Source organism: Herpailurus yagouaroundi, unplaced genomic scaffold (assembly GCF_014898765.1).
Source record: "Herpailurus yagouaroundi ecotype Mexico unplaced genomic scaffold, PumYag 191, whole genome shotgun sequence".
NCBI lineage: Eukaryota > Metazoa > Chordata > Mammalia > Carnivora > Felidae > Herpailurus > Herpailurus yagouaroundi.
The window spans coordinates 15,523,949-15,540,547 of NW_024412422.1; the positions used below are offsets into that span (position 1 = coordinate 15,523,949).

The window sequence follows — 16,599 nt, forward strand, 5'->3', positions numbered from 1 at the left end:
CAGGGCCAACAGCTTCCCCTGGGGCCTCTGGGTCTGTCCGTGGCCAGGCCCAGACCTCTGATTCAGAAACACTGTGGTCTTCGCTGTCTGTTGGCCGTCACCGTGGCCGGGAGCTCTGTGACATGTGAGGCCCGGGTCCCTGGCGGGCTGGGTCCTTCCATCCTGAGTATTGGCGCCTTGCGCAAGGGAGAGCAGGGGAGGTGCGGGGTGTCACGGAGATGTCTCTGCTGCCTTCAGGGGCGCTCCCAGCCCGACTCCGGCAGCCCCTCCCCGATCCGAGGCCCTCCCGCAGGCCTTCCGTTCCCTGAGCGTCTCCCGAGGTGCCCCCTGCCTGGGGACAGCCTCTCCCCTCCCGCCCCGCTGTGGAACCTGCTCCAGCGGCCGCCCCCGAGGGGACCCCCTCCCGCTCCGTGGCTCCAGCCCCCGCTGCCTCTTCCTGGTCCTGCTTTAGTCGGCCTGGGACCCGGCCCTGTTCTCTGCTGCTGCCCTTTGGTTTCCTTGTCGCTCAGGCTAGTCTCTCCCAGAGGCTGCGTGTGGTTAAGAGCACCGGCCTGCACCCCTGGCTCTGCCATTGGCCGCTTGTTACTGTGGCCCAGTTGCTCAACCTGCTCACGCTTCTGCAAGGACGTGGGCGAACAGTACTGCCTTGCTCCCGGGGCTGCGCAGGCCAGATGCGCGCATGCCTGGAGCAAGCCGGAGCGGTGCCTGGCACGGTGAGCGCTCAGTGCATGTTGGGATTTTTATTGGCAAAGCTTTTCTTCCCACATAAAGCGGCAACTCTCAGCCCCGCTTAGGATCCTGAGCTTTGAGGGGCGCCTGGGTGGCTCAGTCGGTTGAGCGTCCGACCTCGGCTCGGGCCAGGATCTCACGGTTCACCGGTTCGCGCCCCGCGTCGGGCTCTGTGCCGAGAGCTCAGGGCCTGGAGCTGCTTCGGATTCTGTGTCTCCCTCTCTCTCTGCCCCTCCCCTACTTGTGCTCTGTCTCTCTCTCAAAAAAATAAACACTAAAAAAAATTTAAAAAAAGAATCCTGAGGTTTAAGAATACTCTGTATTTTGCTGTATCAAGTTTCTACATCACCACTATGCCTGTCATCAGCCGAACCGTTTTCCTGGTGATTCTCCCCAATTCTCTGCATCACTCTTGCCGTTGCCTGTGCTGACGAACCGCCTGGTCTTTGTGCCTTTCCCTCCTGGTTCCCGCCGCCCAGCGGTGTCAGAGACTGGGATGTTCTTGGGAAATCCTGGCGTCGCTGCTTGTGCCCTGGGAGCGACCCGGGTGCCGATCGTGGAGCTCTGGCCCTGGACGGAAGCGCCGTTCCGGGCGGTGCCTCCCCAGGTGCCGTGCTTGTGGATGAAGAGGGCTCCACCGAGGTCTGGACCCGGGAGCGCTTCCCTGTCGCCGCTGGGCTCGCACTCCAGTTGTAGCGAGCGTGTCTGTCCACGTCAGTGTCCCAAACGAGTCGTTACCCACACGGAGGCGTGCTGCTTTCAGAGAAAGAGGTGTGCTTGCCAGGACCCGACCCCGTGCGTGGTGGGCCTGCCTTGGAAATGGGGCTTATTTACGAGGATACACGTTTGTAGGGGCGTGCGTTCGGTTGGCAGAAAGTGCCTTTTGGAGGATTCGCGTACCTCGTAACTGCAGATCAGGAGGGACCAAGATACGGACACGCCGGCGAAGCTCCTTTCGTGTGCGCCAGGTGCCGGAGTGGCTGTATTCAGGGCTCTTTCCGCAAAGTGGGGCATCTCCCTGGGGGTGCAGATACTCCCCCCTTAGGTTCCCCGTCTCATACACTTGTGCTTTGCTGTCTCAGCGCGTCTGTAAGTCTACGTTGACCCTTTCTTCAAAGTGACGTTCATTTCTCAGGTGCTTCTCGGTTTTCTGTACGGGCCACGGGTTGGCAGGGTCGCAGGAACGCGCCTAGTGCCGTTCCTTTCCCTCGAGGCGGTCGCGTTGGTTGCTTGAGGTTTTTGCCTTTGGCGTGACTGATGGCGACGACCTTCCCTTCCCCTTCCAGGGCGTTCTGGACCGCTTCTCTCAGATCCAGCCCAAGCTCATCTTCTCCGTGGAGGCGGTCAGGTACAACGGCAAGGAGTTCAGCCACATGGAGAAGCTGCAGCAGGTGGTCAAAGGTGCGTGGCTCGCCCGAGTGGGGGCCGGCAGGGCTGGGGCGGGGTGCAGAGAGGAGGCACGAGGGCCCCTGAACCGCGAGCGGCAAAACCCCGGGAAGCCCCCATCTCTTGGTTGTGTGACGCTTGGTGGGAACCACATCCACCGCGTGTGTCGTTCAGCGAGCCTGCGCCCCCCCCTCCCCCCCCCGCCTCCTCCAGGACTCCCAGACTTGGAAAGGGTGGTGCTGATTCCATACCTTGCCTCAAGAGAGAAGATAGACATTTCCAAGATTCCAAATAGGTAAGCCAGCGGATCGCTGCGTCCGTGTGGAGCCTACCGGGAGTCCCCCTGGGAAGTCGATTCTGTGACTCATTCATTTTAGAAGTGCAGGTTTCAGTTAAAAATCACTTCTTGTAGGGACATCTGGGGGGCTCAGCCAGTTAGGCGTCCACGTCTTGATTTCCACTCAGGTCCTGATCTCACCGTTCACGGGTTCGAGCCCCGCATCGGACTCTGTGCTGACAGCTCGGGGCCTGTTTGAGATTCTTTCTCTCTCTCTCTCTCTCTCAGAATAAATCACCTTCAAAATTAAAAATAAAAATCACTCTTGTAGAGGGCCACCTGAGGCCCCAGAGTGAATTCCCCAAGCCACAGAGCCACGTAGTATCAGAACAGCCCCAGGAATACTTTCTCTCTGCCGTCCCTTCCCAGTGGAAGGTCAAGCCCCGCTCCCCGGCTCAATGGAAATGAATGTACACACGTGCCCACAGGTGCATGCACACGTATATGTATGTGACTGCATCTATACGCACACCTGAATGTGCACACATACATAAATTTCCCTTCCGGAACCGATTTTTGTCCTTATCGCTAGGAGTGTCTTCCTCTGTTCCTCTGACATTTATAAGCTGGTGCAACACGCACCCTAAGTAGCAAATAGTATTGTGAGTGGGTTAGTTTGGACCAGGAGTTAGGAAGGGGGTCATGGTTTGTCTCCAGATTCTTGGCGCTGTACCCCTTTCCTCGTCCTTGAAACAGCTGTGGGGAGAGTTCGGCCTCCAGGTGTGTTTACCTGTATGGGCGGACCTCTCCCTCTAGCCCCGTGTGGGGCCCTGGCAGGAGCCTGGAGGGCGGCCTCTTGAGGCTGCGTGGGAAGCATCACACAGGTGCACAGTGGGGTCCTTGTGTCCCGTGGGGGGGGGGGGGGCGACAGGGAGGGCTTTTCTTTAGAGGGGAATGAGGGGCAGAGGAGGAGGGAGAGAAAGAGAGAGAGAGACAGAGAGAGGCTCTGAAACAGGCTCCCAGCCCCGCGCAGAGTCTGACGTGGGGCTTGATCTCATGACCCCGGGATCATGACCTGAGCGAAATCAAGAGTTGGACGCTCACCCGCCTGAAACACCTAGGCGCCCCCTGCAGGCAGGCAGACGGGCCGCACCTGCAGGGAGGGTGAGCCATGACCATTGGGCCCAGTAGACACAGCCCGCTCCTTGAATCGGGGGGGGTGGGCAGGAAGTGCCCAGGGCCTGGGAGAAGGGTGTGGGATCTGGGGGAGGTGGCACCTAAGGCGACCTTGAGAGACGGGCAGAGTTTGGGGACACCTGCGTGTGTCCGGATTCCAGAGGCAGCAGGGTGCTTGTCAGCAGGGTGCCTCTTCCCTGTGGGCTGTGGTCTCAGGCCAGACCGCTCAGGTCCGGACGTCCGCTGTGTGACCCTGCGTGAGGGATTCACCTGTGTGGGCCCTGGGTTCCCCGCCTGTAGAATGGGCAGAACAGCACCTTCGTCCCGGACTTGCTGTGAGTGTCAGATAAGTGACTGCTGGGCAGGCGCGCTTGGTTGTTAGCCCTCAGCAGTGCTGTCTGTCGTGGGGAGCAGGCGACAGCCACAGGCCGCAGGGGGCTCTGTTCCGTGGAGCATCCGGGTCAGAGTGTGCAGGGCCTTACGGGCCGGCCCGGGGCTTGCGCTTGACCCTTGTGCCGCGGGAACCCTACCCGCCAGGATACATTGCAGCCCGATGACAGCGCCCTGGTCCCCGTTCACACGGCAGACACAGCTCCCTGCTTTATGTTGGGGGCCATCGCGCCCAGAGGCCGGAGGAGAGCCTGGCAGGCTTTCTGGCCCCACGGTGGCCCAGCTTTTATCCCTCTGAACGTGTTCGTCAGCGATTGGTGTGAAACGAGAGCGCCCTGCAGCATCACAGCCCCCCGCCCCACCCTGGGAATCGCACCTCCCCTGCTACCCGGCTCTTGATTGCCGGATCCCGCAGATAAACTGAGCACACGGACGTGCCTGTGTCGGAGACCGGGCCGGTGGGGGGACCGCCCTTTGGGGTTTTTCATTTTTAGAAGAGCAGCACAAGTAATTGCTATTTACTGTGATTTATAGACCGTTCGGAAGAAAAGGCTTTTCTTTGTGCGCGGTATCCGATTAGATTGGGTGCTTTGTGTAAATGGGGTTGGGATGGGAGGTGGAGGAGGAGTGGGGCTTTCATTGGCTGGAAAGTTCCACAGCGAATAATTTCCCGGACACTGTGGAGCAGAAGGCTTTGTTTGTTTACCGCTCAGAGTGGAATCATTCTGGATGCCCTTTGTAAACCTCCATGCCGCCCCCAGGAGACGTGCTTGTCCTCAAGGACTGCTTTAGAGTGTGTGCATTTGTGTTTCACAGTAATTATTCTTAGCAAATCGCTGCGGGCTGAGTGTAACTGGTTCTCCCCCTTCCCTGAAAGAGAAAGTTCCATTTGTCAAAACAGCAGGTTTGTTCCCCCCTCCCTTCTCCCTTTTGAGCCAATGGAAGGATAGGCCAGGATCAATGTTCCTGCTGGTCTCAAAGTAGAGAAGGCACCTCTCCCAAGATGGCTTTGCAGCTTCAGCAGCCCTGTTTCTGCTCAGAACACAGGTCTGTGCCTGCTTTGCTGGTTTTTGGCCACGTGCATTGGTTCTTTATGTCAGCTTTGGGGGTGGGTTTCTTAGGCAGTAGTCAAGAGCTGGGCTTTTTTTTTTTTTTTTTTTTTTTTAATTTATGTCCAAGTTAGTTAGTGTAGAGCGCAATAATGATTTCAGGAGTAGATTCCAGTCATTCATCCCCACGTGTAACATCCAGTGCTCATCCCAGCAAGTGTCTTCCTCAAATGCCCCTTGCCCATTTAGCCCATCCCCCCCTCCCACAACCCCTCCGGCAACCCTTAATTTGTTCTCTGTATTTAAGAGTCTCTTATGTTCTGCCCCGCCTCCCTGTTTTTATTTTATTTTTGATCACCTTCCCCATGTTCATCTGTTTTTTTTTTTTCATTTTTTTTCACATTTATTTATTTTTGAGAGACAGAGAGAGACAGAGCACAAGTGGGGGAGGGTCAGAGAGAGAGGGAGACACAGAATCCGAAGCAGGCTCCAGGCTCCGAGCTGTCACCACAGAGCCTGACGTGGGGCTTGAACCCATGAACTGCGAGATCATGACCTGAGCCGAAGTCAGATGCCCAATGGACTGAGCCACCCAGGCGCCCCTATGTTTATCTGTTTTGTATCTTAAATTCTACATATGAGTGAACTCATAATATTTGTCTTTCTCTGACTGACTAATTTCGCTTAGCATAATACTCTGTCGTTCCATCCACGTAGTTGCAAATGGCAAGATTTCATTCTTTTTGATTGCTGAGTAATACTCCATTTGTGTGTGTGCGTGTGTGTGTGTGTGTGTGTGTGTGTGTATACACACATACATACCACATCTTCTTTATTCATTCATCCATCGATGGACATTTGGGATACTTTGGCCATTGTCGATAGCGCTAACGTGAACGTTGGGGTGCATGTGCCACTTCGAAACAGCACACCTGTATCCCTTGGATAAATACCTAGTAGTGCAATTGCTGGGTCGTAGGGCAGTTTGGGCTTCTTTTTTTTTTTTTTTTTTTAAAAGTTTATTTAGTTTGAGAGAGAAAGAAAGAGGGGAGGAACAGGGGAGGGGCGCAGAAAGAGGGAGAGAGAGAGGATCCCAAGCAGGTTCCGTGTTGTCAGCCCAGAGCCTGACGCGGGGCTCGAACCCACGAACTGCGAGAGCATGACCTGAGCCGAAGTCAGATGCTTAACCGACTGAGCCCCCCCGGGCGCCCCTGCCTAAAAGTGTTTCTGTCTCAGAAACTGTAGTTTTCAGATCTTGGCCCCACCTTCTTGCTCTTCGCCGTCTGTGGAGAAGCTCGGGAATCTGGTGTCTCCTCTCCCTGCTCCTTGCTGGGGCGGCCGGGTGTTGGAGTCACACGCTCTTCCCCTGAGTTTGCACACAGACAGGATGCGTTACTTGTGGGTGGTCCTTCTGCACATGCTTGCTAAAGCACTTAGCAGGTTCTCAGACGAGACCACCCCCCCCCCCCCCCCCCCGGGCCCTGTGAGTGTGCTAATGAAGCAACATGGAATTTTCACTCTGTCAGCTTTCCCTCAATTAGCGTGGATCCCTTGGGTGGGTCTTCTGCAAACAAGGTTAGTTTTCCCAGGAAATCCTTCACAGAAGCAGTAGAGGGCAGCGAGCGGCCAGGTCTAGCCTGGGAGGCCTCGGGATACAACCCAGCGTTCTGGAACGCTCACTGTTTGCGTCTGTGTGTTTTGCCCCCAGTGTGTTCCTGGACGATTTTCTTGCCACCGGGAGGGGCGAGCAGGCCCCGCAGCTGGAGTTCGAGCAGCTGCCCTTTAGCCACCCACTCTTCATCATGTTTTCGTCGGGCACGACCGGAGCGCCCAAGTGCATGGTGCATTCCGCGGGGGTACGTCTCTCACCGTCTGTGCTCTCCTGGGGGCTCAGCTGGCGGAGGTGGGCGTCCGGCTCTGCACCCACACCGCCACCCCAGCCAGACCGCGCCCCCTCCCCAGAGACTGCGGCACGCGGCCCCCCTTTGAGTTGGGGGGCCGCGTGGAGATTGGAGACTGAGCTGCTGTTCCAGGCGCTGCCGTGGCGCCCGTCACCACAGTGACCGGTGCGGAGGCCCCGCGGTGCGTCCGAGGCAGGGCGCGCACTGGGTGAGCCCCGACTTCCGCGCTGTGCGCCCGTTTTAGGAGGGGCGAAGCAGAGCAGGGGAGAACGGTGCGTGTGTGTGTGTGTGTGCGCGCTCGGTGGTGTGGTGAAACAGGGCCGACCGCGGGCTGTGGTCCGGCACAGAGAGCCGCTGGGTTACGTTCTGAAGTGCAGTTAGGAAGCTGTTCCGGCACAGCTCCAGCACTGTGGTCGTCGGCTGGGCTGCCGTGACCGAGGACCACGGGCTGGCGGCTCGAACAGGAGACATGTGCTTCTTTCTCACAGTTCCGGGGCTGGAGTCAGATCGAGGGGCCTGGGGTTGGACCCGAGGCCTGTCGCCTTGGCTTGCAGAGGCCGCCGTCTCACTCGGAAGTCCTCCCTCGGTCTTCCCCCTGTGCGGGCGTCCCCGGGGGCTCGTTTTTGCCCACATTTCCTCTTTCTGTAAAAAAAAATCCACCAGACTGGATTAGGACCCGCTGCGGTGGTCTCTCTACCTTCTCCACCAGTTCCAAGGCCCCGTCTCCAAATGGAGTCACCCTCCAAGGTCCTGGGCCTTAGGGCCTCACAGTGTGGCTCTGGGGACACACAGTTCAGCCCAGAACACATACTTCTCATTTTCCTGTTTATTTCCTCAAGAGTCCAACCATATTCAAGCACCTGGAATAACGCTTTCCCACTAAGCGTGAGATTTTATCCATATACGTTAGTGACTTCAACCGTTCATTCTTGGAACAGTTCCAAGCCCGTGGAACAGGTGCAGGGGGAGGGAGCACAACGGGCATGTCAGCTAGACTCCGCCATATCGTTAACGTCCTCAGCGTCCGTTCTTAATGCTTCCTCGAAAGACTCTTGCTTTGCTTCTCTGTCTCTGAAGACACACACACACACACACACACACACACACACACACACGTTGTTATTCTTTAGCTTTTTGCTGACCCCTCAAGAACAAATTGGGGAGTCCCGGCCCTTCTCACACCTCCCGAGAACGAGACCGTTCTCTCACAAAACGCTGGTATCGTCATGACGTTCAGGAAAGTCCGTGTTGATGTGATACCGTCACCACTCGGGTGCTTCCACTCTCCCCATGACATCCTTTGCAGTCGCGCCTCTGGTGTCCTTCCCCTGCCTTCACCTTTCACGACCTTGGCATTTTTGGATTCCCAGCCTCTGGTCTGGCAGAACAGCTGTCTGGGTTCGGTCAAGGTTTCCTGCGGGTTAGATTGGGGCGATGCCTTTTGGAAGTGATGTTCAGGAGGCCCCTGATGTCCGTTTATTTCACGATGGTCATCTAAATGGGTCACTCTTCCGAGGTACAGTTCCTTGTCTGTGACTGTGAGCCCTCCTGGCCTCATCTCCTCCTACCCCGCCTCTGGCCTTGATGGGAGAGCTTCTTTTTGACTCTGGCACAATCGGTCCCCTCCTGGAGCTCAGACCCCTCCTGGGCTGGTCTCGGGGGGCACAGGGGCTGCGTGCCTGGTGCTCCTTCCCGCAGCCCTGGACTTCTTGCCTGGTCGGTTCTACAGCTTCTCTCTGGGTCCTCTTCCTAGCTTCTCCCTCAGTTGGCTTGGCCTGTGGGGAGGAGAAAAGCCTGCGGTCTCTTGGTCAAACCTTGTTGTGGCCGCCTTTTCTCCCGCTGCTCAGAAGAAGGGGGTTATTCGAGAGGAGACACGTCCTGTTCGCAGACCGCTTTCCAGCCTTTGCTTGACAAGATGGTGGTATTTGAAAATTAAACATAAAGTTTCTCTTCTAGTGCATTTGGCTTTTACAGATGTTCCCTCTGCCTCGAAGCAGTTTGAATCCCTTCTGTACAAAGGGAACATTTACATTTGAATCCTTTTAAAGCCTTCTGCAGCTTTTCACAGAGTGCTTTCATCAGAATGGGGAAAGCAGTCACCAGTGGCTTCGTTATCACCTGGTTTTGGATTCGCTGGAGGTCTGATCGCAGGTTATGACGTAGAGCCTCCAGATGAACCCCGAGAGCCCCTGGTGACTTCGCAGGAAACCACAGGGCAGGAGGGAGGGGGGAGTCCGGGGGCCCAAGGCTTTATTTCTAGAAGTGACGTTGGCCGGAGTTGCGTCGCCTTTTTGTAAGAGTGAGTTGACCTTGTTGTTCAAACCTTCCTAGTTTATTAAATCAAGCCGGGAGATGTCATTTGCTGTGGTTGCTGGAATCACATCCTCCCTGGAGAGGAGAGCCCTGGTCGGCCTGGTCACGGGCCTGTTAACGAGCTATAGAGGGGAGCATTTTTAGAAACCTTGCAGACAAGGGTAGGGTCTGCGTGGCAAAACAACAGACATTTGAGGAAAAAACAAAATGTCTCACTGCGTTTTTATTTTTAGTGCTTTTTGCATAGCGAATGTCACTTTTTTAGGAGAGGAACATAAAAATGTATTTGATATAATGTAGCTCGCTCATAAAATCATCATGCCTGGTATATTTAGAGTGTGGAAAAGTCAGGAAAAATTACACTCCTTCTCTCTCCGCCGGGCTGTCGCATCTCCAGAGAAGTGACGAAGCGTCTTGTCTGTTGTCAGCGTTGTCTCCGCCGGAAGCTCGGAGGCAGCCGGGCGGAGGGCCGCGGCGTGGGGACCGCTGGCCGTGCCCCGGGCGCGCGGGGGTGCCGGGCCATGCCTGCTCTGCAGGCTGTGTTTTCTATGTCCACAAGAGGTGTCAGAAAGCCGCTTCCCTCTTCTTCCTGTGATATTAAATTCCTCTTCCTGGTTGAGACGCACGAAGTCATGTTGTTCGTCCTTCCACTCAGACTCACCCATAAATATTTAAAAATTAAGAGCAGAACCGTTGCTGTGAATTAAGATTCATTCAGAGAGATTTTCGAGTGGGAAGCAAAGCCTGGCGTGTTTTGTGCCACCTGAGAGGAGGAGGACAGGCCCCAGCAAGCCCGTGTGGGGTTATACACAGGCCAGGCTTGGAGCAGACCGCGGGGCGAACATACAGGTCTAAACTGAACACCGGTTTTGTTTTATTTTATTTTATTTTATTTTATTTTATTTTTAAAAAAATTTTTAACATTTATTTATTTTTGAGACAGAGAGAGACAGAGCATGAACGGGGGAGGGGAAGAGAGAGAGGGAGACACAGAATCTGAAACAGGCTCCAGGCTCTGAGCTCTCAGCACAGAGCCTGACGCGGGGCTTGAACCCATGAACCGCCAGACCATGACCTGAGCCGAAGTCGGACACTTAACCGACCGAGCCACCCAGGCGCCCCTATTTTATTTTTTGAAAATAATTTTTTTTTTTTTTGAAAGAGAGGGAGCACGAGTGGGGGAGAGACAGAAGGAGAGAGAGGGAGACACAGAATCTGAAGCAGGCTCCAAGCTCCGAGCTGTCAGCACAGAGCCCGACGTGGGGCTCGAACTCACGAACCGTGGGATCAGGACCTGAACTGAAATCAAGAGTCGGATGCTCAACTGACAGCCACCTAGGTGCCCCTAAATGCCCATTTTAAGTAAATGGGAGGGGGATTTGCCACAGGCTGCTGTTGTCAGGGAGCCCCTGGCCCTGTCTGTGGATTTGCTGTGGGGATGTTTTGTGCTGACTGAGAGAGTTCCTGAAGTGATTGTTGTCCCCTAGCAGGTGCCCACCCACTCTGAGGGAGAACAGTGCACAGAACTTTGCACAGAAGCTCCTGACCCCGGGGTAGGGGGCTGTCCCCGACCCCCGTGATGCATGCTCGATAAAGCCACGGGAGGCCTGCTCCAGGAATCTGCAGGTGGCCTTGGGGACCCTCAGAAAGGACCTGTCCCCCCCACCCAGCGGAAGTCCTTGTGCTGCGGTCTGCCTGGCCCCCAAGTGGCTCAGGTCCCTGCTGCTCCTCAAGGGCCTGGCGAGGGGCGCTGCTCTGGACACGTTCTGGAATGGGAGCTCTGACTCTTGAGCTGGAGAACTTGTTGGGCAGGAGGTTTCTGTTGAGCTTTGAGAGGGATCATCTCCCCCTCATGGCTCGTTTTTACTTCTCTTGGATACAAAGAGGGTCGGTCGTCAAGGCTGCTCGTGATAAGGGGTCCTCGCTTCAGCCCCGATAGTCCCTAAACAACGGGGGCCCACTGACGTCAGCCAGGTGCTCCCGTCCACGGACCAGAGTGAAGTGTGGGGCCAGCCCTCTTCAGGGGCTTCCGAGGGGCAGTGCTCCGTGTGGCCTCGGGATCGTGTGTGAGATCCATGCAGAATGGGAGCACTGAGGCCGGGAGAGAGAAGGGGCTGGTGCAGGGCCCCTGCTCGGCTGTCCGCCTGGTGCTCCCTTTCCCGCGGCTCACAGCAGGACGGGCAGAGCAAGTTGGGAACGAGGGGGTGTGGGCACTGGAGTATTACAGAGCTGAACATCAGACGCGAGGAAGCTCCGTGCCCCGAGAAGGAGCCCCAGGGCACATTATGTGGAAAAAGCCAAGGGCAGGGCCGTGCGTCCGGATAAGAAAACCAGCATGAGGGAACCTACAGGGTTCCTGGCCATAGACACAGGGAGCGGCTGCCCGGAGACCTGGGGCCGGGGAGGGGGCCCGTCGTGGCCTGTGCCTCGGAGCGCTGGGCCCGGTGCACGTCCTGCCCGTTAAACGTTCGGAGAGAAATAATGGACCGGGCGTGGAGGTCGGGAGGTCTGACTGGGCCTTTGGACTGCAAGCAGGGCCTCGTGCTCTCCCTCGGCCAAGGGTCGCGTGAGCTCTGGTCCGAGGCTTGCGAAGCGTCCCAGTGCCGCCCGGCTGGCACCCGCCCTGGAGGTGCATGTTGCCACGTGGGCTTCTGTTCTGTTTTCTCGTATCTTTGACTTTGCCTCTCCTGCTTTCTGCCTGGGGTTGGGGTCCCACGGTGCTCCCCGTCTCTCTGGTACCCGGAGCTCACAGGCCGGTCCGAGGCTGCCCCCACCGGCCCCCGGAGACCCCCGGGTCAGCTGGCAGAGCATCCAGGCCGGCTTGCTCGGCAGTCTGCTTCCTCCGGGCGAGGGGCGGGAGGTCGGCTTCTCCCCGGGGCTCTGCGCCTGTGCCCCCGTGCTGTCTGCGCAGGGGCGCCCCGCTCACGCCGTGTCCCCCGCCTCTCCCCAGGGCACCCTCATCCAGCACCTGAAGGAACACATTCTCCACGGCAACATGAACAGCAGCGACACCCTCCTGTATTACACCACGGTGAGTCGAGTGTGTGTGTCGGGGGGGTGCCTTTCTGCCCTCTGCGTCCCTCCCGTCGCTCGCTTTGCTTCCTTCAGGGTGGATGCGGTTCAGCCGGGGGTTTTGTGCCGGGGCCTTCACTTGCGCTAGCCGGGCGGGCCTGCTGGGAGCACAAGGGTCCTTGTAAGAGGGAAGTGGACGGGTCAGTGTCAGAGAAGGAGCTGTTCCGAGGGAAGCAGAGGTCAGAGTGAGTGGGCTTAGGAGCCAAGGGATGTGCGTGACCTTTGGAAGCTGGTAGACGCCGAGAAAGAGATTCTCCCCGGAGGTTTCCAGAAGGAATGCGGTCCTGCAGACACCTTGACTTTGGACTTTGGACCTGCAGAACTCGGAGATAGTAAATCGGTGGCGTTTGAGGCCACTAAGTCCCTTGGGCGGTAATAGGAAGTGTTTCCAGGTGGCTCTCCCAATGACTGTGACGGCTGGGGGTCCGGTGCGGAGGCCAGGCTGGGCCTGAGAGAGGCCACCCTGGGGACCAGAGCCGCCTGCCAGCCCAGAGCCTGGCCAGGAGGCCCCTGTCCCTGCCCTGGGAGTGGGCGTGCGGCTCAGGCAGCCACCACGCCAAGCCCAGGCACTGGCTGCCGCTGCCCTCACGGAAGTTCTTTTCTGCCCCAAGTCCTTGCCAGTGCGTTTTGTGGCTGAACCCAGGGCACCTGCCCCAGCTGCCCCGGAAGCTGGGCAGTTAGATGCTCGGTCGCCTCGCTCCTCACTGTGATTTGGGTCTCCGTCAGCTGCAGGCATGTATCCCAGAGCCCTGCTCACCCCGTCCCCACAGGCGGGTCAGTGGCGCCAGGCAGTGCCAGCCTCCGGGCCCTTCCCATGCAGAAGCCCAGCCAGCAGGGTTGACGGGGCGTCGTGGTTGAATGGCGCGGAGACCCCCGCAGCCCCAGCCATGTCCAACTCCGCGGCCTCCCGGGGCCACGTGGTTTCAAATGACAGGGTTTTGCATCGAGGAAAGTGCCCGGAACGTGGCAGATCTGGAGCGGTCCTCCCGGAGGCTTTTCACTTTCCCCGGCAGCGTCCTGCCCATGAAGGACAGGCGGTTGGCTTGTCCTGTGGAGCCAGGCCTGCGTTGTGTCACTTAGTGACCCACCTTAGCAGCTTTTTTTTTTTTTAATGTTTATTTATTTTTGAGACAGAAAGAGACAGAGCATGAACAGGGGAGGGTCAGAGAGAGGGAGACACAGAATCTGAAACAGGCTCCAGGCTCTGAGCTGTCAGCACAGAGCCCGACGCGGGGCTCGAACTCACGGACCGCGAGATCATGACCTGAGCCGGAGTCGGCCGCTTAACCGACTGAGCCACTCAGGTGCCCCTTTAGCAGCTTTTTTGGACAGCTGGTCGGCCGGGCCGCGAGCTGCGGGGGCTGCCGTGCTGGTTTCCGGAGACGGGTTCCTTAGTGAAAGAAACTCAGCTAGGGATATTAAGGCAGCTCACCTAACTTGAGATTTTTGTGCGACCCTGGTGGTGCCGAGGGGAAGGACAGGGGGCTCCGGGGGCCGCCGGGTTCTTGACGGCAGGGGACTTGCCGAGGCTGGTTCAGGCCGCAGGGGACTTGCCGAGGCCGTGTGCCAGTCGTGTCTTCTAAGCCGTCGTCTGGGCTTCTCTGCCGGGCTGTGCCCGCGGGCGGCCTGGGGCGCCTCATGGCCACCCGGTCCCCCCGTGGGATCTGCCGCAGGGGTGCTGGGCGAGGCCGTCTTGCCGGTGGGGTGTCCTCCTGGCCCTCGGTGCGGGCAGATTCCTGCCGGAGCTTCCCTCTGGCTGCCCTGCTCTGGAACCGCCCACAGATCCCCCGCGTGGACGGGAAAGCTGTTGTCAGTGGGTTTGGTTGGCAGCACCTTTGTGCCTTAAACTTCGTTCATAGATAACGGAAAAGGCACTTCTTGCATGTGGGAACCCTTTCACACAGCACGCCCGAGTGCACGTGAGATGTCGGCGTCCTCCGGTGTCCAGGGCAGCCATGGCGGTTGTGTTCACACGCAGCGTGCGTGCCCCGCGGGCCTCTGGGTTTGTGCACACCCCCCCCCCGGGTGTGGATGGGGTCATGTGCGTGCCCTCTGCTGGCGTGTTTCACACTTCAGCTCGTCTCAGACACCTGTCCGCATCCACCCAGACCTCGTTCCTCTCGGCGGCCGTGGTGGGCGGCCATCTGGGTGCAGATGTCGGACGCGGGTTCACGGACTCGGTGTGTTGTGTTCCGTAGTTTGTGCCCGTGTGGGACCACGTTTGCGTTGGCAGGCGTCTCGCTGCCGTCCGTCTCCCGTTGTGCCCGGGAAGGCCACGGAGGACGTTCTTCGACCCCTCTTAGCGTGCGTGTGTGCGTGGACCTGATGTGCGCGGTCAGCTCTTGGTGTGAAATTCCCGGGGCGAAGCCTCGTGCATCTGAGAGGGGCGGTTCGCAGCAGCCGTTGGCTCGGCTTCGGGAGGTTTTCTAGGGACGTGAGGAGCCGAACGGTGGAGGCGAGGGCGGCTGGCCCGGCGCTCGGTCGGCACTGTGCTCCTTCTGTTCCAGGTCGGCTGGATGATGTGGAACTGGATGGTGTCCGCTCTGGCCACGGGAGCGGCCCTGGTCTTGTACGACGGCTCCCCCTTGGTGCCCACGCCCAACGTGCTCTGGGACCTGGTTGACCGGCTGGGGTAGGTACCCGAGACAGCACGCCGGGCCACAGAGCCACCCTGCGGTCGGCTGCCATAGAGGAGGTACCTTCTCCGGGGTGCGTGGTGCCCCTCGGGGGCGAGGGGGGGGTGTGGGAGGTTGAAGTTGCCAAGGAAGGTGCGAAGGGGCAGGCAGTCGTGACCGGAGCCCACCAAGGAGATGGGGAGTCTTCGTGTAGACTTGGGGGGCCACCCCCCAGGGCCAGGAGTGGGTCTGAAACAATCAGGATATCAGGAGAGGGAACGTGATCCTGTTTCCAGGACTCTGGAATCCAAGAACTGGCGGGAAAGCTCAGCAGGAAGGGAGACAGGGCCACGGGGCCAGCGAGGGTTCTGGCTCACGCAGGCCTCCTCCAGCTCAAGGCTGAGGTGGGGTGTGAAACAGGCGGCTCGGGGGACGGCGTGGACGCGTACGGGAAGGGGGCGGGCGCAGGGTCTGGGCTTCCCACTGCCGGCCTTCTGGGCCCGATGGCGAGAGGGGAGTCCTGCCTTTGCCAGCCGTCCCGCGGTGCTGGCCTGCTGTCCCCTGGGTCTCCTCGAGCCCGTCAGGAGGTTGCTCCACAATGCTCCCGCAGACGCTGTGTGAGGGGGTCTGTCCTCCGTGCGGTCCTGGCTCGTCCCTTGATCGAGTGATACGCGGGAATCCTGAGGAGCAGAGGCAGAACATGGGGAAGGACGCGGGGCCCCCTCTCCTCATTCCCCTCCTCCTCATCTCCGTGGGAAATGGTCAGGAGACCGACCGCGTGGGAGTGCTTCCTCTGCTAATGAGTTAATCGTAACCGACCGAGGTGTCCTCACCACTGTGCTGCGTGGTCACTGTTGGCCTAATGATCGTGGTTCCAGGAGTGAGAATATAGAACCAGCAGACCCTGGGGGCCCGGAAGCAGCCGTGCTCTGAAATGTGCTCGTTACTTTAAGTCTGAATCCGTTCACGGTGGGGAAACAGAAGGAGCCACTAACGTTTTTACATCCTTGGCCATTAATATTTCAAATATAGCTTTGCCTGGCCTGGGTAATATTTAAATCCTGACATTTGGCTCCCAGTATTGGTGAGGAAGGTTATTTCCTAATGAGACTGTTTTCCAACGAAAGGTTAATCGAATCTCTGGGAACGTAGATGGCTTTAAGAGCTTTACCCTTAATACCTGTGAACCAGGCTCCAGGTGGGGACACTTTCTGGTGTGTGCGTGTGTGTGTGTGTGTGTGCGTGTGCGTGTGTGACAGGAGGGGGGTCAGAAAATGTGCATTATCGGGGTTCGATGCTAAAGAATTTGAAGGATGAAGAGCCCCAGGAAAACCCAGCTCTGTGTGTGTCTGTGTATGTGCACATGTGTATGTGTGTGCATGTGTGCACAAGGGTGAGTGACCGTGTGTAAGTGTGCGTGAGCAAGAGTGAGTGCATATGTGGGTGTGCCTGCGTGTGCGTGTAGGTGTGGGTGTGCGTGCACGTGGGTGCAGGTCTGACACTCACAGGTCTGTGCTCTGGGCCCATGTGGTAGGCACGTCCTGAGCCCCGGTTGGCTCGTGCCCCAGATGTTGCCAGAGACGTGGCCTTGGCCGCCCTGGACCCGGCCGGGGAGCCTGCCCACCGGGTTCACGGAGGCTGGTGCAGCTGCACGGCCCGGGCGGGAGCCGAGGGGAGGTGAGCGTGCAAGG

General features: G+C 58.2%; 1 protein-coding gene across 2 annotated transcripts in view; it reads left to right on the top strand.

Moving 5' to 3' along the window:
- Positions 1-16,599, top strand: part of AACS (acetoacetyl-CoA synthetase) — a 52,009-nt gene that overhangs the window by 19,721 nt on the left and 15,689 nt on the right. For both annotated transcript variants that reach the window (XM_040444096.1, XM_040444095.1), the window contains exons 6-10: positions 2,016-2,130; positions 2,329-2,410; positions 6,716-6,863; positions 12,172-12,252; positions 14,801-14,925. In XM_040444096.1, coding sequence (XP_040300030.1) covers positions 2,016-2,130; positions 2,329-2,410; positions 6,716-6,863; positions 12,172-12,252; positions 14,801-14,925 — 551 coding nt within the window. The remainder of the gene's footprint in view (positions 1-2,015; positions 2,131-2,328; positions 2,411-6,715; positions 6,864-12,171; positions 12,253-14,800; positions 14,926-16,599) is intronic.